The sequence below is a fragment of the Anabrus simplex genome, chromosome 12, assembly GCF_040414725.1.
Source record: "Anabrus simplex isolate iqAnaSimp1 chromosome 12, ASM4041472v1, whole genome shotgun sequence".
NCBI classification, from domain to species: Eukaryota; Metazoa; Arthropoda; class Insecta; order Orthoptera; family Tettigoniidae; genus Anabrus; species Anabrus simplex.
The window spans coordinates 54,735,783-54,760,955 of NC_090276.1; the positions used below are offsets into that span (position 1 = coordinate 54,735,783).

At 41.1% G+C, this 25,173-nt stretch overlaps 1 protein-coding gene across 1 annotated transcript in view; it reads right to left on the reverse strand.

The window, feature by feature from the left end:
• mRRF1 (mitochondrial ribosome recycling factor 1) overlaps window positions 1–21,800 on the reverse strand; it is a 36,167-nt gene extending 14,367 nt beyond the window's left edge. Inside the window, exon 1 of the mRNA XM_067156811.2 lies at window positions 21,656–21,800. Within this exon, the coding sequence (XP_067012912.1) occupies window positions 21,656–21,657 (2 nt within the window). The 5' untranslated portion in view covers window positions 21,658–21,800. The remainder of the gene's footprint in view (window positions 1–21,655) is intronic.
• Window positions 21,801–25,173: the final 3,373 nt, after the last annotated feature.

Genomic DNA, 25,173 nt, shown 5'->3' on the forward strand with positions numbered 1-25,173 from the left:
GTCTCGGTTTGTTCTACTCGATCTTCAAGACTAATCATTTTTGCCTTCGTCTTTTCTTCAATTCGTTCCATCCTGTCAGCTACCTTCTCATTTACTGCTCCTATCCTAGAATCCATCTTCTTTTCCAACAATACCAGGCCAGAGCTAGTTTCATCTATCTCCCTCTTTATTTCATCTATGTCCACAGTGTATGCTTTTAATTTCTTCTCTACCAGAACTTCATTATTAAGGGTCCTTTCCTCTAGCGTCCCCACTACTTTTTTTAATGTAGCAATTTGTTCCCCTGTTACGTTTTCCATGTTTGACACCTGCCTCCTCAATTCCTCTGTGGTTTCCAGGCAGCACATGCGCACGCTTTCTATTTTCTTATCTAATTCCCCGAGCCGTGTCTGCGTCTGCTGATTGTCCGCCATTAACCGGTCTAACTTAGCATTCGTGTGCTCTTCTAAAGCCGTTAATTGTTCTTTCGTACGGGCTTCTAGTCCTATTAACTGCTCCTCAGTTTTATTTATCTGTTTTTCACTTACGTCAGTAACCTGTGATTTTATCGCAGCTACCTGAGTCTCTAACTCGACTTTCTGCTCCTCAATTTTACTCATCTGTTTTTCACTTACGTCGATAACCTGCGATTTTACAGCGGCTATCTGTGTTTCTACCTCGGCCATCTGAGCCTTTAGCTCCACTTTCTGCTCTTCCCTGACTTCAGCGATCTGCGCTTTGACTTGTCCTAACTCCTCCATCAATAACTCCCGAAAACTTTCTAACGTCAGAGACATTTCTATTACACTGAGAATACGCCAACCCTTCCGGAGAGAAATCTGAGGTCTTTCTCCGCACGACACCATAGCTCCAAATTTCATTATATTTCTATCCATCAACTTATGCTCTGTCACTATACATATGAACCACAAATTGACAAATTTTGAATAAATGCAAATAATATGTTGTTTAATTTGACCGAAATAAAGGTGTAATCTGGTAAAAATGGTTTATCTGAAAGAAATCATCCTCACAAAGATCAATAAAACCTATCATTATTTTTGACAACCATCACCTGTACCTATATTCGCCATTACTAAATATGCGCTAAGATTCGGACAGACTCAATGCCAAACTCTAGCTTCTCTGTCCTGGTTCCTCATTTATCAAAGAAAACTCATAATTAATGATCCACACTCATTCAGCCGCGTTTTGTATCCTAACTTGGATATTCGTAGCGTCTGCATCTTATACTCTCGTCACACACAACAAATCAAATTAGTACGTTACCAGCGATATTGTTAACCTCCCTCATGATACTCTCGCCACACGCCTTTGGGGGCCATTTTATATGTACCCTATAGGGCACATTAATACTGCAGGATGATACCTACCTGTTCTTCTGTTCTTGCATACGTGCTCCAGCTCAGCTACAATCGGCAGAAAGGGTCGTTAATTTTGGGTTCTATGACGAGAGGATCATGGGTGACTCAATACTACATTAAACTACGAAATGAGGAACACAAACGCACCTACTGACGTTTTGAGCACAAGTTGTGTATTCTTAACTCAACATTTCCTTTCCTTTATATTACAATTTATTGCACCAATCGTGCTAAAATGGATGCCCAACAGGCTCATATCATGAATAAGATAAACATCAAACAAAGAAAATTATTCGCTATCTGGTTGGTTTGTCGTGTGGAGACTATATAAGTGAACTCAAGAAACAAATGTGCTCTTATACGGAACAGCCACGCTGTACCTGCACATGAAGTATATGATGCTAGGGTGAGAACTTGTCATGCAGAAATAACGCCACTAAAAGATCCCCACATATATTTGGGAAAATACCCACACAAGATAATAAGTTTGAACCTACGACTACAGACATAACCGTTCTAATCTCGCATGAAATATCACTCCATTGTGGATGTGAACCAAGGTCCATTCAAACAAACATTATATTTACAAAAAATTACGGCTTAAGCAAGTTTTCTTAGTGCCTCATTTCCATCTACCGCCCTACCATTATAAACAAAGTTAAACAAAGTATGAGAGAAAGAGGGGATGAATGAATGTACCCTCGCACATGCTTGTCTCGCCTGCGGGAAGGAATTCCAGCCCTCGTCTTGTATTTTAAAAATGGCTGCGAGCCTCCCCACTGTGCAGGCAAGGTAAACGACCTCGAAGGCCTGGTCCGTGAAGCACCCTCACACAAACAAAACAAAAACATAACCCAGTTTCAAACATGCAGAGCTCCACTCCACCTTAACCTTGTCTCAACACATGACGAAAATCGCCACAATAAATGAGTGAGGAAATCAACATACGTGTCTGCACTATCCAACGTCCGTGACAGACCGCCCTGGGTCTCGATTCGACCACCTGGAGTATTACACATGTTATACATATCCATCTCGCCGTCCGCCTAATGCGACGTGTTCCAGTTAACCCTCAAGTCATGGGTTCAAGCCCTAATTTGACATATTACAAAGGGTCGCAAATATATGTGACATCGTCTACGGGTTATACCCATTACCCTCACATTCAATCCAACACCATATAAACATGGAGTAAACAATTAAATCCAGGCCGCATACGTGCTCTACATTGTGCATACGTATTCCCCTCCCAGCATATGGGTACTCTATCATGATTAACCTATAAATACAAGCAGATATCGACAGATGCCGTGCACTAAGAAACATTGATCTAAGCTCATGCCTAAGCTTCCCTACGACTACTATCATACGCTACCTTATTCCTTGCTTACCTATAGACAATAAAAAATACAATTGTGTATACCTAGCCTAAATTATATAAAGGAAATATCTTAATAAATGGCCTAATGGGCCGTAATCCTACTCCTTACTATTTTTACAAACTAATCACCGTATTTCTGCATAACAACCCCCCAACCCTACACATATATATTAATTATTGTTCACTTATCTATCATCTTGGAGACCTCTTTCCTCCCTCCGTCGGGGTTAAGCAGCCCTGCTCAGCCCATCATGGTAGCAATGTGGTCCTGGGTCGATCCTCTGCGTCCAGTCTCCATGGGTTGCTCGTTCATGAAGCCGTCTTCTTGAGGGATGACTCGTTCATGAGGCCTTCTTCTTGAGGTTGTGGTCGGCAGGTCTCGTATCACACGTCTCTTGAAACACAGCACGCGTCTTCACTGGAATGAAATGCCTAATTTATTAACAGCACAGCATTCCCGGTACTTTTATTTAATTTTCGATGCAAAAATCAGTACTGGCGATCTGCGACGTTTCAGTCATCGTTCCCCTTCAACTACTTAACCGCGCACGAAGGTATATAGGCAATATCTATTATCTGAAATCAGCAGCCTACTCAGTCGAACAAATTGTCCCTATCTCATGGTTGACTGATTCATACCCATACGTATATCAGGAATAGCACAAATGACTTTAGTTTATATTTGCACTTCTTCCACACCTCACAATATATTTACGTGGTTACCCGTACCTCTTCATGATGAAGTCTACACGTACTGCATTGTCTACAGTCGGTTAATTAGGCACTTGCGACCTCACTTGTAAAGCGTCTAAATACAATCATGCGATTGAATAGTTACTGGAAAGTTTATGAATCACCGATTCACTGAATAAACCTTAGCACAACCGTATTAAAGTAATCACCATCTTTGTCATAAACAAAGGTTTCTGGCGCGAGCATCAGCAGAACGCGACACACACGGACAGCGGCCTTATCATGGACTGATCACCTCCTTCCACCTTCCTTGCTCTTATAGAATCCAGGAACCCACGCGACTCGCTGGGAAGTCCCGGGTAACAACTTGAGATTGGCATGTGGCCTCGAAACATTTTCTCACGGCAGTCGGCCTCCCACGTAGTTCTTTATTCAACTATATATTGATAGACTTTGAGGTGTCTCTGGCTTCAGAAAATTCTGTCACCGATTCCCAACCTATTATTTTCTTGTAAAACCTTCAAATATAGGAGTTATGACTCAATTTCCATAGCGTGGTGAGCCTGTCAGTTCCCGCTGAAATTCTCTGTTAAGGTGGCACGTCTCTCCCCCAGACAGCACCCATCTCTCTTTCTTTCTTCCTCCTATATTCTTTCTTTATCGCACACGACCACGCCTTGCCTCGGGAATCCCCTTCTCGATTCCCGCTCTCCATATGGCATCACGCCCTCACAGTTAGCGTCCTGTTGCGCATTCTTTTATCAGCGTTAAATATCCATTCTTATAACCAACAGAATGGTACACTATATCGTACTATTCATTTCTGCAACCCTCCTCGAGATAAAGGCGACATATATATGCATTTATCAACAAGCCGTGAGTCAAGCACGAGAAGTATGTGCCTGATATCAAGGGGATTAGCTCATCTCTTTCTAATGCCTACACATTTGAAACCCTTTAATATCTCCAAAAGTACTTGTCAGATTTGCAAAATAAGCACATCAATGTATTTGTCACTCAATTCTTAATTGTTCCATTGGGTGAAGTTGGTATAGTGCCATTTGAAAATACAAAGTTGTTACCAGTTTCTCTTTACTTACTTAGGTGACAGAGGAATACACAGTATTTTATGAGCCCTTTAATACAATTTCAGAATTTGAAAACAGAATGACCATATCTCTTACAGATCAGAAGATAATTGAGGTGGACAACTTAACTGGATCACCCTGCATATTGGACAGTTGTGAAACATGTATGAAAGCATCGTATAAACACTGCACTGTAAAATCATTATGATGAACTTCAAATAGGCAGACATGCAAACTGCAAGAAACATCTTTCATGACATTCGTCTGAAAGGCTGCCTGTTCCATTTTTCCCAAGCAGTGTAGTAATGCATTGCTGCTGTGGGATTGTAGAAACAGTAAAACACAATCGGAAGCCAGGTTAGAAATCAGGCAAGCAAAGTTTGCCCTTTGTTCCAGTGCCCAATATGTGAACGACATCATGGAATTCATAGGGGAAAGGTGCAATCATAAACCGCAAGAGCCTGAGGAACACATAGTGGTAATATGTTTCGGGCATATTAGCTATGGCAAGATGGTGATGTTGACCACCAATGTTTGCCGCACAAATATAGAACGCATGTATCACTGGGAAACAAGCCTACCTTGTGACCACTCTAACCGGTCACCACCCTCTAGGACCCCGGGAATATCCCAGCGGTGATGAGGTTAATAACCTTACCCACCAGTTGAGGGAAAAGAAGGAGATAGGAAAAGAGAGAGAGAGAGAGAGAGAGAAAAAGAGAGAGAGAGAGAGAGAGAGAGAGAGAGACAGACACTGGTGTGAAGGTTGCTATTGTGTCCGCCCCAAGAGGGTAGTTTAAGCGAACACAAGAGAAAACAAGGGCAAAAAAGAAGCAACAAGTCACAGTACATCAAAAAATTCCAAGGATAAAACCGGCACCAGCCAACAACATGATACTAAAATTACCCAAGGGAAGAAAAAGAGACACTTACCCAAACCGTGGAGGAAAAGCGACTTAAGGTCCGTGGACAACCAAACAAAGAAAATAGTTGCAGCGCTGCACCAAATGTGGTAAATGAAAACCAACTTTTAAGTGATATGAAAGGAAACTTTAATAGACATTTAAATGAGAGGTAACATTTCAAGATAATATTAGGAGTGGACCTAGGTTCATTATTAATTCAGAAAATACTTTGAACCATATTGTTTAAAAGAATGTAAATACTTGACTAACAATAATTGGATTAACCTGCAAGAAATTAATATGATTAATAAATAAATACCCAATGAGGCAGCTTTAAATAAGAAAATGCAGACTTCATTTAACAAAATAAAGGAACTAAATCGTAAAAATCAACAGGGAAAAGAAAAAAAACAACAGTGACCTCCATACCGTCAAACAAGATAATTAAATATTGATTTAAATGTGATCGATCACGCGTTTAAGAAAAAAAAACAAATACCATGTTTAGTAAACAAACCCTAGTCCCATGACCTTTAGGCCGGTTGCCTTTTAACTTTACCATAATTCGTTCCAATTTCTACCAAGGGCAATTTCCAAGGGCACACGAAAATAAAGGAAGAAGTTACACATTTCGCCCAGCCAAAAAACGAGACGAAACGACCAAAGGTAGGCCGAAATAAATCACTTTATATGAAATAAATGCCAACGATACCAGGCAACAAAAATATATTCATCCCACAAGAACACATCAACCAACAACAATCGCGGAAAACAAAACCCACCTATTATTACCCAAACACACGTTGCCATAGTAACGGACAAAACAAAGCACGGACTACAAAAGAGAAGTAAAACCAACGGATTTAAGTCAAAAATAAAACACAGATCCCAGAAACAATGCAAAAAGAACAAAAGGAGAAATAAATCCCAGAAGGCAAGGAACCCGAAGGAAAGCTAACCCCGCTACCTTGGAAACTGCGCCTTGGTTCACACCTTATTGTACAATCAAGTGCAAAAAAAACTTTTACAGAATTTTACGATAAACATACAATTTTTTTTCCACCGTGCGAACTGCATTCTAAAATGATTAATTGCCGAAACCGTTTCCTAAGGCTCACAGACGCACACGATATCCAGCACAATTTTCGAAGAGGAAGTCTTAATCCAAATATTATTATTATTATTATTACAGTTATCTTGAAGTACGCCGAAACACATAAATCTTCTTGCTTCCCCAGAAATACTTTAATCCAAAACAGTTACATACCTTTGAGTCCAGAAAAATTGAGAAGTTCAAACCTTGGCCATTGTTATTGAAGGCCGGCAACCACGAGGCCGTGAACTAAAGTTGTTCACCAAGGATCCTGGGGATTATCGTAGCAAAAACATAATCCAGTGAAACAGTAGGAGGCCAGCAACTAATAGAATAAGGGATAATCCCTCTTAAGTTGGTTTCATGGGGGTTTCAGCACCACCATCCGCCGCATAGCGGAACACTCACATACACGTCTATCCATGGCGGCTACAGGACGCCGACTCCCCCGGAAGTAGTTGCTAGGGGTCAAGACTAGACTCGCCTCACCACTCGCTCACGCGCAGTAGGCGCAGACCAAAACTCCGTTCAACAGCGCGCGGCATATCATAACAAGGTAGATATTGGCGAAAGCCGATTGACATAGAATTTCCAAATGGCAACACACATGCCAGTTCGAAAAGGTTATGGGGGGGGGGGGTCACAAACTACATAATACTGTCTCAGTCCTCCCGCCCCGAAAGACGACAAATCTGAAGCATAACACGATGATGATGTGGTGGTCACATATATACTAAATTTGGGCGAAGTAGTCCACCAGGAAACGACCACCAAGATTAACTAATTTTAGTTAGGAGTTCACATGACCAGGTTAATAGTCCAATACACAGTTCCATATCACATAGTTTTTAGAAATAATTGATGGGCTGCGATCAACATCAGTGTCCAGAAACGTTAACCGAGCACACGGAAAGCCACCAGAGTAAAGTTTGTCATCAAATAGAGAGCACAATGACCAGAGTTCACCAAAGTTTCAGGTTCACCTAATACACATTGTTTCAATGCATCACACAATGATATAGTTTATGACACATGACGCAGTTCACCTTGAGGTTTGGCAACTCTCACACTAATCACAGATATACTGACCAAAATTAAACCAAAACCACATGATTATAAGTCCACACATCCAGGTTATTTTCTCAAGCACGGTGGTAAATTAATTTTTAATGCATGAATACCTTTACAAGTCTCCTTTGATATTAAGGAAATGCATGATCTTGTGTTGCAAAGGGAGACTACAGGGGAAATGAAACGCACCGGAAAACCCGAATGGGGGCAAAACCACAAGAAGAGGGAGGAACAAAAAACAAATCAGGAAATTAAAGTAGGTGAGTTTTCAGTTACAGGATCCACAGATCCGCCAATTAACTTTACATAGGCTAGTTACCAACAAACTAGCTGAAGCCCAGAGCTTTCCACTTGGTCCAATATAGTACCGAAGGAAGAGGAGGGCCCATTCAACAACAATTAAGAAATCAAAGGGAAACTACATAAAATATACCATGTTACACTGCCACGAAGGACACTTAGCCATGACACGTAGAGAAACAATGAACAAGAACACATAGAAACATAGGGTACAATCCAACACATAATACCAACTAGGACAAAGACAGATATCCCTAAGGATCAAGAACGTAACGGAAGGGAAATCAGCAATATTACTCAAGCACAAATCACCCACAAGAAAAATATATAAGTAAAGGTACAGGACCACTCCAAAGAATAGACGTCCTTGGAACATATGGTTTAGAATACCAGACGTTAAACTAAGAGGACACATGAATGACCTATCAAATTACACTTTTAGATATTGGAGTGACACACACACAACCACAGAGTGGCGAACTCGTCAATCGGTCCAAGGGTCAAGAACGAGGGGTAGAGCCAGAATACAAACCACACTGGGATCGGCAACTTATCCTAGTTCACCCACAAACACAGGTAAGGACTCAAGCATAGAAACCTAATTTTGAACAAACCAACGGAAAACCATCAAGGAGAAGGGACGCAGAACCTACACGAGTTACAGATAGGTAAGACAGGCAACAGTAGCCTCGATGGGCAATCAGGAGACTCCTATAGGTTACCAGATGGAAAAATCGCGATCAGTCAGTCATCCATGACAGCCACATCAAGGTACAACTACCAAAAATAAATGCCCGGGGCAACGTGGTACAGAATAGTAACCACAAACCTAATTCTGCGTGAGGAAGAACAAGTCGAAAATCCCAGAGCCAACAGATAACTAAGAATTGCCCACCCGAAGGTGTACTTCCACCGAGTAAGGGATACCAAACCAACAGCCAAATCTACCGTGACACAGAGGTAAATTAAAGGACAAATCACATCCCAACCAAGGTGTCTTGACAACCAAACAACGTAATCCGAACACGATTACCTAAATAATGACAAGCTAGCAGCACGGGTTATTCATAGAGATAAAGGATAGCTATCCTCAACGCGTGCTCACAGACCACACAAAACAGCACAATACAAAGCAGAAATTACAACAGCAAACCAGGTACAGATTAAGGACTAGGTCCATCCCACAGAAGCACAAAAGGAGAAATATCCTCAGGAAGGAAGTCCGACAGTACCACCGAAAACTCCACACGCCAACCGGTAGATAAGGAAAATTACACAACGTTACTAACGGTCCACATTTCAAAAGGATCCAAACAACTCACAACAACATTACCAAGTTACAACACAGGAGATACAACCATAATGCTGGCAGGAGTGCACCAACCGAACGCCCACAGGAAAAAATCGGAGACAGATATTCTACATAACCCCAAAACCAAAAGGTTAGGAAGATAAATTCAGCCCAAAAATCCATTACAGGAAAAATAATATAGAGGGTTCACGCATAGAAAACCACCTTTAGAACAGCCGCGAAGAGTGCCCAAAAGTAGGAGAGTCAGATCTCTCAATCATGAATGAATACAAACATCAGTATCCGGAACAGAAACACCTTTAAGACACGGAGTCCATGCAGAAGGCAAACAGGGAACTTATCCGACACCAAGTGATCGAAACACACCACAATCAGAAATCGTACAATGCTAAAATGGCACAAATAGCAACCCAATCATGACTAAGCACCACACATCTTCAGACACACGCACACCATGAAAGGATGACAAAATGGTAAACACTCAGGCACCAGACACACTCCCTTACATTCCATCTCAGGCACACCATAGCTCAGCAATGATTAAGTCACAAGATGATCAAAGGGTTCAGCGGAAGGAATCCGATGCGGAGTCACAGAAGAAACAAAACTTTGAAATTACATACTAAAAGCCTAGAGAAAACAGAGGGACAACAAAGCACAATTTAAGTTAGATGTCATCAGATTTCCCCAATGGAACTTCGTTAGCGCACTACATAAGCATAAGGTTAGATAACGAGGATATCAATTCCAAGGTATTAATACCCCCATCACAAGACAATAAAGGAAAGACAATTTCTAACTACAAGGATCCACACCTAGAAACAGTAACATACAAGAAGTACTAAATTAGAGTCACCAACACGAGGCATAGAAGGACCAGATTGACTCGCTCGCCATCCCACAGTATGTGTGCTAAATTCACTAACAATACAGGTCAGTTACCAAAGGTGCATCCATCCAGCGGAAGATGCGGTACAATTTGCCAGATTAACCGGGTTTAATTTGAGAAACATGAACGCGCCTAATACGCCTTGCTACAGGGTCGCTTACTAAAATAGAAACGGGAGACAAGAACTCCAACACAGTGCACGGGCCTTGGTACCTAGGGGCAAGTTTTGCCGAAAACTTATTCACGGCCTTACTCATTGGGTAGCACTTAACATACACGAGATCACCAACATTGAATTTTGACGGTTTCCTACCTTTATTGTACTGCCTTTTGACCTTTTCGTATGACACAGCTAGATTCCTTTTTGCTTCGTTCCAGATCTTTTGAACATCATTAGGTCTAGATAGGTCTGGGAGAAGATCCTCAATACATAGCAGGTTAGACATAGGGGAGTACGGAGTATAGCCAAACATTAAAGACATAGGCGTCTTACCATGGGACTCATGAGTAGCGGAATTGAAAGCATGGGCCAACCAATGCAGACAGGAGTCCCACTTGGACTGGTTGCCATGATGATACGCTATCAACGCAGATTTTAAGTTCCGATTCAACCTCTCTGCATAAGAAGGATTTGGATAGTATGGAATAGTGGTGACATGTGAAATGCCCAACTCAAACAGATACCTTTTGAAGGAGTTACTGGTGAAAGAACTAGCGTTGTCAGATACTAAGAACTTAGGTGGGCCAAAGGATGCAAAGATGGAATTTAGACAGGAGATAGAGCTACGTGAATTAGTGGACCTGGTGGGAAAGATCCAACAGAACCGGGAGAAGGCATCTATACAGACAAAAATGTGGGTGTTTCCCAAGGAAGATCGGGGGAGGGGTCCTACGAAATCTATGAACAGTCGTTCCATGGGGCGCGACGCTTGTGATGAAGACAATAATCCCACTCGGTTATTCAAATTAGGTTTGCTGATGGCGCAAGATTTACAAGATTTGACCATGTTCCTGATATCACTATCCATTTTCTTCCAAACAAAGAATTGCCTGATTTTCAAACGAGTTTTGAAATTTCCTAGATGACCGCCAAGGGGTGAACAGTGGTAATACTTGAAAATGACAGGTACCAGAACTTTAGGAACGACAATTTTGGAATTATGGTCCTTGCGACCCTTACAACAGAGAACACCCTTAGATAAGGAGTAAGGTTTCACTTCGATCCCGCTACTGATTGTATCAATGATCCTTTTCAGATCCGGATCAGTTTTTTGATGATCTCCAATTTCTTGATACAGCAATGGGGAGTCGGTGAGGATGGCACTAACTCCAACGGTATTGACAGCAAGCTTATCGACACATGGGTTGGCTTCCACACAAGGGTTACCTTCAAACATCCTGCTCAAGCCATCGGCAATGACGTTCTCAGACCCACGAATGTGGCGAACATTGAAATTAAAGGATGAGATCCGTAATGCCCATCTAGTTATTCTACCGGTCCTTTTGGGTCGGTTCAACACCCAAGAAAGAGCCTGATTATCGGTTTCCAGATCAAAGTTGACGTGTTCAATGAAAGATCGAAATTTCTCCAGAGCAAATAGCACAGCTAGACACTAGTTCATAAATGGAGTACTTAGACTCCAGATCATTGAGGACCCTGGATACGTAGGCCACGGGCCTACGCCCATCTTCATGTTCTTGTAACAGAACGCCAGCAATAGCACGCCCGGAGGCATCAGTTTGGACAATGAAACGTTTCTCGAAATCAGGAATAGCTAACAAAGGTGCATTAATCAGTGCGACCTTCAATGAATTGAAAGCTTCCTCCTGGGCTTTACCCCAAGTAAATTTTACATTCTTTTTCCTAAGGTCGTTCAACGGGGCAGCCACTTCAGCAAAGTTAGGGATGAATTTTCTAAAGAAATTGACCATACCAATGAATCGAGCAACGCCCTTGACATCTTTGGGAGGTGGAAATCCCTAATGGCTTGAGTTCTGGAATGATCTATGGAAACGCCTTCAGAAGAAACTACATGTCCCAAGAAAGACATGTTGGGTCTGGCGAAAGCTACCTTTGATAACTTCACTGTAAGGCCGGCTTTCCTTAACCGTAGCAATACTTCCCTAACGTGCACCATATGTTCCTCGAAGGTATTCGAATAAATTAATAAATCGTCCAGGTAATTAAAGACATAGCTGAACTTAATGTCAGAGAGAATGGAATTTAACAACCTTGACAACACAGCTGCTCCACAGCTGAGCCCGAACGGGAGTCTGAGGAACTCATACAAGTTCCAGTCGGTGATGAAGGCAGTGAGGGGAATTGATCTCTTCGATAAGGGCACTTGGTAATAAGCCTGGTTCAAATCCAGGACAGTGAAAAATTTTGCACCTGAGAACCATCCAAAACAAGTATGAAGGTCGGGTAGGGGAATAGATTGGAGTACAATCTTACTATTTAGAGACCTATAGTCAATCACAGCACGATAACCACCAGAAGGTTTGGGTACCAAGAACACAGGGGACGCATACGGGGAAGTCGAAGGTCTGATCACTCCGTCTCTTTCCATTTGCTCAATGATTTTCTTTAATTCCAACATACGGGGTGGGGAAAGGCGATAAGGAGGGGATCGAACAGGCTGCAGGTCAGACAACTCAATGTCATACTCGAGTACGTTGGTCAAGCCTAACTTGCTAGTGAACACATCGGGAAATTCCCTGCAAAGATCACGAACTTGCCGTGCTTCGGCATCTCCTAAATGATTCAGATCAAGCCGATCGATGTCACTAGACTCATCTGACACAGGGTAACCCACACACAAAACTTTAGGCATTGTCAAGGGAACGTTAATCAATTCAAATTTCAGGTCAGGAGAAAATTTAAAAAAGAAATTTCGACACTGAGGATCCAAAACGACACCAGCCCAAGATAGAAAATTGGTACCCAGAATAATGTTACATGATAAATTGGATGTCACCAAGCACTTGATCTTCCAAGTGAAATTCCCAATCCTCAACTTGACCTTCACAGTCCCCAAAATATTTAAGAACTGACAATTAGCCGAAACGCATCTTAAGTTAGTGGGTTTTATTTCCGGAAGTTTACACGAGGATTTCTTTTGACAATACCAGGCATAATTCATCAAGCATACTGCGCTTCCAGTATCAAGAAGAGCATCTACTGGTTCATTGTTGACCTCGACAAATGTGCACGTGCCAGAGGAGGGGGCATGAACAGAAATACTATTGCACCTAGGGGGACACACCGGTTTCTTACGAGATTCAGGGTTTACAAACTTAGAATTGGCAGACTCTGCCCTTTCCCTTTCTAGTCATTGAGTACCATTTCTGTCTACCAAGGGGCAATTTCTTTTAACATGCTGTCTAGAGCCACAGGAATAGCAAGCGCCTGGACCACGCCTAACGTCAGGGCAGGAATTTCTTAGATGACTTCGGGACCCACAGTTGTAACATTTACGGGCATTCACTACTTTAGGTGTTGACGGAAGGACAGGACAATTGGTAGTAGTAGGGGGAGGGAAATTCACAGGTCTGGAGGCATCCCCATGTTTGACATCTTCAGCAAAGGAACAGGCCTCTTCCAATTCTTGAAAGGTAGTAGGGCAACGGGTTAAGGAAAGATAGGAGCGGTACGCAGGAGATATTCCTTTTAAAATTCTAGAGACCATTTCACTTTCTGGCACAGAAATTCTAAAAACCTTACAAAAGAATCGCAGATCCAGCACATAAGTTAGCAAGTTCTCATGCAGGAACTGGGTACGGAAACAGTGTTGGGGCACAAGACTTTGGAGAGCAAGAGAGGGAATAAATTTGGAAAGGACAAGTTCATGAAAGGTACCAATCGATAAATTTTTAGAGATAGCTTCAGAAATTTCTCTCTTTAGAATCCCTTCACAATGAGGGAAGAGGGCGCGGAAAATCCCCAAATCGTCAACTGAGTACACATTACCAGTCTCGGTCAACTCCACCAAAAACCGAAGGAATCGAATACACTCATCGATAGAATTTACAGAAAAGGACTTCACTCCCCGAAAGACTTCCTTTAAACAGTTAGGCGATGACGCCGAATTTAGCTTAGAGACTAAGGTTTCCAGTAAAGGAGCAGTCACACAGCACTGACCTTGGGCATGGGTCGAGGACGCAATTTGGTGGGAAGAGACACTCTGGGTAGGTACAGAAGGGTTAAGTGCAGTCGCAATAGAACAATTCTCCATATCTCTGTTAATCAACAGCAAATCTAAATCAGAGGTGATGCCAGAAACCACCGTTAACAATCTAGCACATTCTGACACAAAAACAGAATCAGGCTTAATAGATAATAAATCTATAATTCGGCCCGAGTAGTGGTCAGCTCTGGCCCTCAGCCGGTTTACTTGGGCTTTAGACGGAGGCAATTCAATAAACTCTTCGCGAATAATATTAATTTCGTTAAGATTGTCACAGATCAGGTTAAGGTACTCACCCACTCGACTCCTGTCAATAGAAAATACATTAATGGGGACCTGGGAGTTGGCCGATAGCAAGGCAGCGCACTCAGCAACAGTACGGGCAGGTTCAAGGCCACGAATGGATAACTCGTACTCCAATTCGGCACGACGCAGGAAGGAGGGGTTCGTAACGGCACGCGCCATGGTAGCAAACATGGAACAAAATAATCAAAAAATTACACAAGATCCTTGCACTCCCTTTTACAATAGTTATTGACAATAACACTTTTAGTTTTTCAATTTTTGGTTTCCATCCACCAACATTCGCCACAGCACTGCACCAAGCAAGGGTAGGAGGGGAGGAAAGTTAGGCTGCACAAGGCAGAAACAACAGAGATTAGGCAGCAGAGCAACAACAGTGGAACAACAAACAACCACCGCTCTGATACCACTCTAACCGGTCACCACCCTCTAGGACCCCGGGAATATCCCAGCGGTGATGAGGTTAATAACCTTACCCACCAGTTGAGGGAAAAGAAGGAGATAGGAAAAGAGAGAGAGAGAGAGAGAGAAAAAGAGAGAGAGAGAGAGAGAGAGAGAGAGAGAGAGAGAGAGAGACAGAGACACTGGTGTGAAGGTTGCTATTGTGTCCGCCCCAAGAGGGTAGTTTAAGCGAACACAAGAGAAAACAAGGGCAAAAAAGAAGCAACAAGTCACAGTACATCAAAAAATTCCAAGGATAAAACCGGCACCAGCCAACAACATGATACTAAAATTACCCAAGGGAAGAAAAAGAGACACTTACCCAAACCGTGGAGGAAAAGCGACTTAAGGTCCGTGGACAACCAAACAAAGAAAATAGTTGCAGCGCTGCACCAAATGTGGTAAATGAAAACCAACTTTTAAGTGATATGAAAGGAAACTTTAATAGACATTTAAATGAGAGGTAACATTTCAAGATAATATTAGGAGTGGACCTAGGTTCATTATTAATTCAGAAAATACTTTGAACCATATTGTTTAAAAGAATGTAAATACTTGACTAACAATAATTGGATTAACCTGCAAGAAATTAATATGATTAATAAATAAATACCCAATGAGGCAGCTTTAAATAAGAAAATGCAGACTTCATTTAACAAAATAAAGGAACTAAATCGTAAAAATCAACAGGGAAAAGAAAAAAAACAACAGTGACCTCCATACCGTCAAACAAGATAATTAAATATTGATTTAAATGTGATCGATCACGCGTTTAAGAAAAAAAAACAAATACCATGTTTAGTAAACAAACCCTAGTCCCATGACCTTTAGGCCGGTTGCCTTTTAACTTAACCATAATTCGTTCCAATTTCTACCAAGGGCAATTTCCAAGGGCACACGAAAATAAAGGAAGAAGTTACACATTTCGCCCAGCCAAAAAACGAGACGAAACGACCAAAGGTAGGCCGAAATAAATCACTTTATATGAAATAAATGCCAACGATACCAGGCAACAAAAATATATTCATCCCACAAGAACACATCAACCAACAACAATCGCGGAAAACAAAACCCACCTATTATTACCCAAACACACGTTGCCATAGTAACGGACAAAACAAAGCACGGACTACAAAAGAGAAGTAAAACCAACGGATTTAAGTCAAAAATAAAACAGAGATCCCAGAAACAATGCAAAAAGAACAAAAGGAGAAATAAATCCCAGAAGGCAAGGAACCCGAAGGAAAGCTAACCCCGCTACCTTGGAAACTGCGCCTTGGTTCACACCTTATTGTACAATCAAGTGCAAAAAAAACTTTTACAGAATTTTACGATAAACATACAATTTTTTTTCCACCGTGCGAACTGCATTCTAAAATGATTAATTGCCGAAACCGTTTCCTAAGGCTCACAGACGCACACGATATCCAGCACAATTTTCGAAGAGGAAGTCTTAATCCAAATATTATTATTATTATTATTATTATTACAGTTATCTTGAAGTACGCCGAAACACATAAATCTTCTTGCTTCCCCAGAAATACTTTAATCCAAAACAGTTACATACCTTTGAGTCCAGAAAAATTGAGAAGTTCAAACCTTGGCCATTGTTATTGAAGGCCGGCAACCACGAGGCCGTGAACTAAAGTTGTTCACCAAGGATCCTGGGGATTATCGTAGCAAAAACATAATCCAGTGAAACAGTAGGAGGCCAGCAACTAATAGAATAAGGGATAATCCCTCTTAAGTTGGTTTCATGGGGGTTTCAGCACCACCATCCGCCGCATAGCGGAACACTCACGTACACGTCTATCCATGGCGGCTACAGGACGCCGACTCCCCCGGAAGTAGTTGCTAGGGGTCAAGACTAGACTCGCCTCACCACTCGCTCACGCGCAGTAGGCGCAGACCAAAACTCCGTTCAACAGCGCGCGGCATATCATAACAAGGTAGATATTGGCGAAAGCCGATTGACATAGAATTTCCAAATGGCAACACACATGCCAGTTCGAAAAGGTTATGGGGGGGGGGGGGTCACAAACTACATAATACTGTCTCACCACGATCACTAAGACGCCAAGTCCTTAAAGTCCGACATCGCAGATAGCTAGTTTGAGTCATGTGGGTACATTTTTTTAAAAATCACCATCAGAATATTTTCTAGTAGGGTAGGAGAGATGGTGGTACACAATTCATAATCACTAGGTTGCGAACCAAAATCCTGGATTCAATTCCAAACCTCTCTGCAGAGTTCATAAGGAGTGAGGGCATCTGATGCTGTTGATGATGATTCATCTGTCAGATGGAGACATTAAGTCTTCAGCAGACTCCTGGTGTTATTCGACACAAGTAGACTATGTTCCGACACCAGGTTTTACCCTCTCCCTACATTATTATCTCCCACCAAGATGTGCAGGTCGCCCAAGGGTGACAAATGAAAGACCTGTGCAAGGCGAGCTGAACATGTCCATGGACACTCTTGGTACTAAAGAGCCACAGGATAAATAAAATAAATATATTGTTTCCGTCTGGCCACGAGTACAAGCTGTGAAGTCCATGCAGCTCCTAGCACGTGCACTGAAACTTGCAATCTACTCACCCGGTATCAATCACTCTCTACTGAAATTAATCAAATATCTACCTTGGTAAATTATTCCAATCCTTAATTCCTCTTCCTATACACAAATATTTGCCCTAATTTGCCCCTAGAACACCCTTATCTTCATATTATGATATTTCCTACCTTTAAAAGCCCCACTCTAACTTGTTCGTCTACTCATGTTATTCCACGTCATCTCGCCACTGTCAGCTCAGAACATACCGCTTGGTTGAGCAGCTCGTCTCCTCACTCCCAAGTCTTTCCAACCAAAAGTTTACAACACTTTTGTTGGAAATCACCCAGAACAAATTGTACTACTTTCCTTGGGATCTTTTCCACTTCTTGAATCAAGTAATCTTTGTCAGGGTCCCATACATTGGAACCATACTGTAACTGAGGTCTCACCAGTGACATACCATCATAGTCGTACGAAGAGATCTGTAACCTTTATTTACAATCCTGTTAATATGATTACTTCAACTGAAGATCTGATCCTTTATTAACATCTAGGTACTTACAGTGATTCCCATCAGGTACGTCCAGCTGGTGAAACACTCTGAGGGGAACCCGATACGCATTGTGAAACAGTCTATTAAAATACTGAAACATGAGAATTACCATCCTTCAACCATCAGCCTTTTCTTTATTTCAAACACAGACAAATTGTCAGTTTTAATTTTTCTGTACAAGTAAGAATATCTCTAGGGTTGGGTTGGTGGGTCCTGGAGAAGCATAAAGGTAGAATCTCTCCTCTCATCAACCTTAAATATAATTTCACATCATTTCTGCATGATTTTCACCTTCCTACAAATGCAAACTACCTTGTAAAGTGTAACCCAGTATACTTTGTACAGGCATAAGGAGTCAGACACACAAACAAAGACTGTAATATGAACTTCATAAATTCTTTAGATTGTTTTGTTCGGTCATATGCTTGGTGCAGAAACTCTTATTAGCCTAAATGATTTATAACGCAATGCAGAATTATATTTTGCAGGCAATACATTCTGGAAGAATATTATGATTACATGGGAATAATTCAGGAAGGAACTGTTGTTCTTTGGTGAGCCTGATGTTTTGAGCCGTGGAGATCAGAGCACTTCATGCCCTTCGCAGCCCATGTCTTTCTTTGGCCAATACCTTCATTTCTCGAAGTGTCGGATCCCTTCCTTTTTTTCTTTCTGATTAGTGTTACATAGAGAATGGTTACCTAGTTGTACTTCCTCTGAAAACAATCACCATAACCACCACTCAAACCTGTTGTTACCTTTTTAAACCTCTTAAGAAGGTTTAGCTTTGGGTTCTATTACAGAGTTCTGAGTACCTAAGACATAGTAGGTACTGGTATGAGTTGAATGCTCAGCCTGGAAGTTGATTTGGACTTCAACAGCTCCACCATCAGCCATCACTGAAGAGGTGTACTAGGGAAATGAGGAGTGAGGTAGTTTCCCATTGCTTTCCTCACCGAGCCAGAAGTTGCCACACCAACCGACCCTATGAGAAACATTTTCACATCATTCATAACAGGGACTGATGCATAAGGAATGGCATTACTCTCATACCTCAGCCACTTTCATATTGTCAAAGCCAAGGATGAGACAGAGAGACAGGTGAATGAAAGTAACTAGGTATGATGGACATTATACACCTAACAGCAATCAATATGAGAACTCAACCTTAGGATTTTCCCTTCCTTACTTCTATTACAACGTTTTGTTATAATTTTTTGGGTCCACCTTATTCAGTACATAAAACGTTTGTTGCGTAGATGTAAATACAACATATTTTTTTCAATCAGTACAAGTTTCGATGCCCTACTGCATCATCATCAACAGAATAGAAGTGAAAAACTGACTATCATATAATTATCAACACCAAATTCATCACAATTTAAAACCATATTAATAACAATGAAACTGTGTTAAAAATAGCCTATACTGTCTCTAAGTTCACAATGAAGTAATTTAAATCACTTCTATTACTGATACACTATGACACAATGGCACCGAAGGGCCTTGACCTACAACGCAGCCGTAGCTCAGCCCGAAGGCCTGCATATTACGAGGTGTAGTGTGTTCAGCATACGAGTCCTCTCGGACATTATTCTTAGCTTTCTAAACTGGGGCCGCTATCTCACTGTTAGACAGCTCCTCAGTTGTAATCACGTAGGCTGAGTGGAACTTGAACCAGCCCTCAGAATCAGGTAAAAAAATCCCCGAACTGGCCGGGAACCAAAACTGGGGCCTCTAGTTAAGCGGCAGGGACACTGCCCCTATACTGCAGGGCCGGCTATTGATTATTCCACCACCCACATTACAGGATAGACCTACTTCAAGGCTATACTCCCAGCATCCCCCTGTGGGTGGAGGCAGTAGAATAACATCCACGAGATCCCCTGCCTGTCGTTAGAGGCAACTAAAAGGGGCCCCAGGGGCTATGAACTATAGAGCCTGGGTTGGCGAACACAGGGCCCACAGCTGAGTCCTGGCACTGCTTCCACTTACTTGTGCCAGGCTCCTCATTGTCATCTATTCTATCTGACCTGCCTTGCTCAACAGCTGTTCTTTTCCGACCCCGACGGTATTAGAGCATTCGAGGCTTAGGGAGTCATTAATTTTCTAGCCCTTCGTAGCCCTTGTCTTTCTTTAGCCGATATCTTCATTTTTCAAAGTGTCGGATCCCTTCTATTTTTTCTCTCTGATTAATGTTGTATATGGGATGACTGCCTAGTTGTAATTCCTCTTAAAATAATTATCACCACCACCAATCTACTTCAAGTAACACGTCATTTCCTAATTTGAAATTTCACCCCATTATCAGATCTCATTTGACAGCATTCCATTACTTTTGATAAACGTTTATTTTTATCTTGACCTCCTCCAACAATTGTCCATACCATTCCTCATTTTCTGAGAATCATCTGTGAACGCAGGTAAAATAACTACATATAACCTGGCAAATCTCAAGAGTTTGGATTTCTGTTCCTTGAAGAGTGATTTCTCTTCTAAATGTATCTTTAATTTCCCTTTACTGTCTATTACATACAAACATTAAAAAGGAGAGAAGAATAACCTGCAACTTAATCTCACTACCCTTTGGAGGGGGTTAAAAGCTTAAATGGTAAGGTGAGGTGGGTTTCGTCAATGGCCTATATTAGGATCTGTCCCACTAGTGCAAGATCATGGAAAACCATGGAAGTCCATTCTCAGGGCAATAAATAGTGGCAATAAGCCCATGTGTCTGCTGAATATAGTGTTGCAAGGCTAGCTAAAACTAGCCACTTTTAAGCCAAAGCTGATTCTTTGGTAGTACTGGGGTGAGTAAAAGTCTTCATTCCTTACCCGGACAGGGTACGGCCGGCCTCCTAGATGGTCAAACTGTCTCTCAGGCCAGGAAGATTTGTGGTGGTCATGTAATTTGCAGAGAAGGAGAGGTGGGTGCGGCCGTGGCCTATAAAAGAACTGTCTCGGCATTCGCCTTAGTGCGGGAGAATCGAAAAGGACGGAAAACCATTCACAGGACAGCCAACTGAATGGACAGCTGCAAGGCTAGCTAAAAGTAGCTGCTGTTAAGTCGAAGCCTATTCCTTTGAGTGGACTTTTTGGATATCTACTTGTATGCCATACACCTCGATTCTGATCGCTGGAATGTGAAGTTAGTAGAAAAATTATCTTCTTTGTATTTGATTCAAATCACCTTCAGAATCTAAAAGAGCTTCGACAACTAAAGTAATCAAATACACGTTTAGGTTAGCTTTTAAGAATATTAAGTCTAACACGATTGAAGAATGTGGTATTGCAATGCAGTCCGACATACGAACCGGCTATCCAAGTGCCACCCACGTAAGAAGAGCTATTGGGAATAAATACACTTACTCTTTTGTTAAACACCAAAACCTTCCCTTTATTTTAGCTTGGACAGCGCTTTTCAGCAACATGATCTCTGGTTCTATAAACCAACATGAACGTGTAAAACGTTTCCACCATGGTCATATGTTAAAAACTATAAAATACAGGCCATAATGCTTACATTGACACTGAAGGGTAACACTCAATGAAAATCCACTCCCTCGTCCACTTCCGACAGCTCACGACTATCCACGACAAGTAAGACAAAAAAAAGTTAGGTTATGTCTGGGTCTAAAGGCGAAAACTATCGGTAGTGCAATTTATGGTTATCGATAAACACCACAATCGTCTGACATCGATAGTCAGTTCAGGACGAATAGAAGTACAGTGTGACGACTTCTGCTGTTTGATATGTTTCTACACTACGCGGCGCTGGTGTAGGTAAACAGGGATCAGCTGTACCTGAACATTTGATTTTAAATGAGATCTGATGTGACTTCATTCGGAATTTATCGTTTAAATAAATTATTTAAAACCGTGTGTTTATTATTGTTATGTTTCAGGAATGTGCATTCTCTTTACTGACCGTTGACTGCGATCCGTGTTTCGTGCAAATTAAGATTATAGTGTTACTTGTTTTGAAAGTAATATGTGACAAATTCATAGGAAATATTTAGTAATGATTTAATGATTTAATGACATTACTTCTGAAATTGGTTCGTCATTGTCTTAACGAATATGTCAAACGGGTATGTGTGTATAGAGCTATTTCATTAATTCACCACAAAAACAAAATCAGTTGCAATTATCAGCTATAACCTTAAAAAAAAACACATGTTCGACTGTTAGTGTATATGCTGCGTAATATAAACACATTAAAACTCTGCAGGCACCCACATGATGTTACGACCGGGATGTCATACATATGTAATTCCTACATAACTACTTAAGTTAAATTATATATTAACATGCTCAAATTCATGAATCTTATCAGCACTTCACCCCATCAGTCAGTTAACTGGACACCTTGAACATTTTCCGGGTATGTTTTGCGCTCGTACAAGCTTACATTCTTCCGTACTTCTTTTGTTCGGAAATAAAAACGGCATCGTATGTAATGAAAAATTAATTTTGGTACCAAGTCCTGAGCATGTTCAGTACAATACCCAAGTCTATAAGAAACAGTAATTGAAGGTAAACTATCCAGGCATTCTTGAAATATTTCACCCCATATGCTTCTTGTACACTAATATTTCTCACAACAACTTCCTCTACATGAGAAAACATCAGTAATAATTCACTCGATGGATAAATAAGATAGTTGGATGCATTAAAATATTCTTCTAGACTTGTTAGGTCCTCCTCTGTATTGTTTTGCATAGAACCAATACATGCTGTACAGCGAATCACTTCGCTTGCATGTTTAACAATATACCTACAGAACTGATGAATTACATTAATTTTTGAACTGGTGAAAGGAGCTATTTGTTCATCTTCCCAACTTGATAATGGTGGACCGAGCTAGTTGGCCATGCGGGGCACGCGGCTGTGAGCTTGCATCCGGAAGATAGTGGGTTCGAATCCCACTGTGGGCAGCCCTGAAGATGGTTTTCCGTGGTTTCCCATTTTCCCACCAGGCAAATTCTGGGGCTGTACATTAATTAAGGCCACGGGCGCTTCCTTCCAACTCCTAGGCCTATCCTATCGTTGCTATAAGACCTATCTGTGTCGGTGCGACGTAAAGCAACTAGCAAAAAAAGAAAAAGATAATTGTGGCTGATCAAAGGTAAGCGTGCTGTAATTTTTTCCTGAGCTGTATGTGATTTTGGCATTCTCTTTGACAACAGCTTTTGCCATGGCTCTAATCTGACTGAAAAATTATGTTAAGGTTACTATCACTTTTAAAAGCAGATGTTGACGTGGGATAGCCTTCGACCACTTTGAGAACAAAGTGGGATCTTTCGGGGGTGAAACAAAAATGACGCTTATCATTCGAATGTTTATTGTAACCCGAATTACAACCCTGGACAATGCAAGTTGTAGGCATATTCACATGCGGTAGTAAATGAAGCATATGTCAAAGTATACGTCCTACTTCTCAAATGCATAATCTTTTTCACTTTTCAGTTCATGAAAAGTTAATGACAGCTATTTTGCACTTATACAACTGGAGAACGTATAAAACTACTGAAAAAGACCACAAACTGTTTGCACACTTCCACAGTAAGCCGACGAAAAGCGCGCGTACTTGGCCTTTTTATCGACAGCAGCGCTACAGGTGGCGGAGAACATGTACACCGTGTCTGTTAACATGTGATTCAGAGGGAGTCGTCACACTATTCATTTCTATTCGTCCTGGTCAGTTCCCTATTATCGATAGTCAACGATAGTTTATTTTCCTCCATTGGCTTATTTTTCGCGCTAAAAGAAATTGAACAGCTGTTTGCAGTCAACTGGTGAGAAGGTTGTTCCAATTCATAGGTGTCCATGTAAGTATCTCTGTGAACCTGCGACCAAACACAGTAGGGAAAATACGCGACAATTCCAGATTGAGCCTTGTTAAAATGAGAGACAATTCGCAAATGGCGCTCCTAGTGGCATGACCTAGAAATTCGCGCTAAATTCAAATATCAATGGAAATGTATACACGGATATGGATAAATAAATTACGCCTAGAAAAAAAGTGTTACTAAAATATTAACTTCAAAGTTGCTAAAGCAATTCTGGATACATGAATGAAGAATTATTTAACAGGTTATTATTTAAAGACTGAAATTAGACATATAATCAAGATGTGAAATGGACTGCTGTGAAAAGGCTTGGTTTTTCATTTATGCATTATTCTTCTAGCTTTAGCATACCTGCCTGAACTTTTACGGCTAGATTTGTCATTCTTCTCATTTAAAAGCATTGTGTCATCACATTAGGACACTTGTCAACAAAAATATCGGCACATTCCTCACACACATGATTCAATGAACTTACATTTAAGAGCTGTAAAATTTTCCTTTCAACTTGAAGCCAACTAACAGAAAGAAAAATCTATAAATTTAGCCGCAAAAACAATCAAAATTTCCCTATAAGCAATACTTGCCATTACATTATGGAAAAGCAAATTTGCATCATCATCACATTTCTTAAATCACCCACATTTTCTTCAGTGCTTGACAACGCATTACGGCATTCCAAATGGGGTAACTTGGAACACAACCAGCCACACACATATGCATATGCATTTTCCTGAATTAAATCAAAACCCACAGATCACACCTACAATAACACATCTGTATTGAATCTTAACTGCTGCACTAATAAAATAAAATAAGCTTATTTTATTTTAAGCCAGTTAAAATATGGGTCGCGCAGGTCAGAAGTTTAGGAAGTAGACATTCTATAAACATATCTTTGTAACTGGAAGAATATACATGCAAACAGATATTTACTTACATTTTCTTGTCACGAGGGAAACGTAAGAAAGACCGCGAATCCTTCTGGACTTCATACTTATTGCACCCAAATGCACCACATATCTTTCCACTCATATTGGCAGAAGATACAAAGGAATGACACGCTATTTAGTTATGTCAACTTAATGCAAACGCATAAATAATCCCAAAAACTTCCCAAACAAATAGACGTACTCTTTTGACAGAATCAGTAATTCTCAGGTCACTACGCTAGACAGAGCTCTAATCGCTG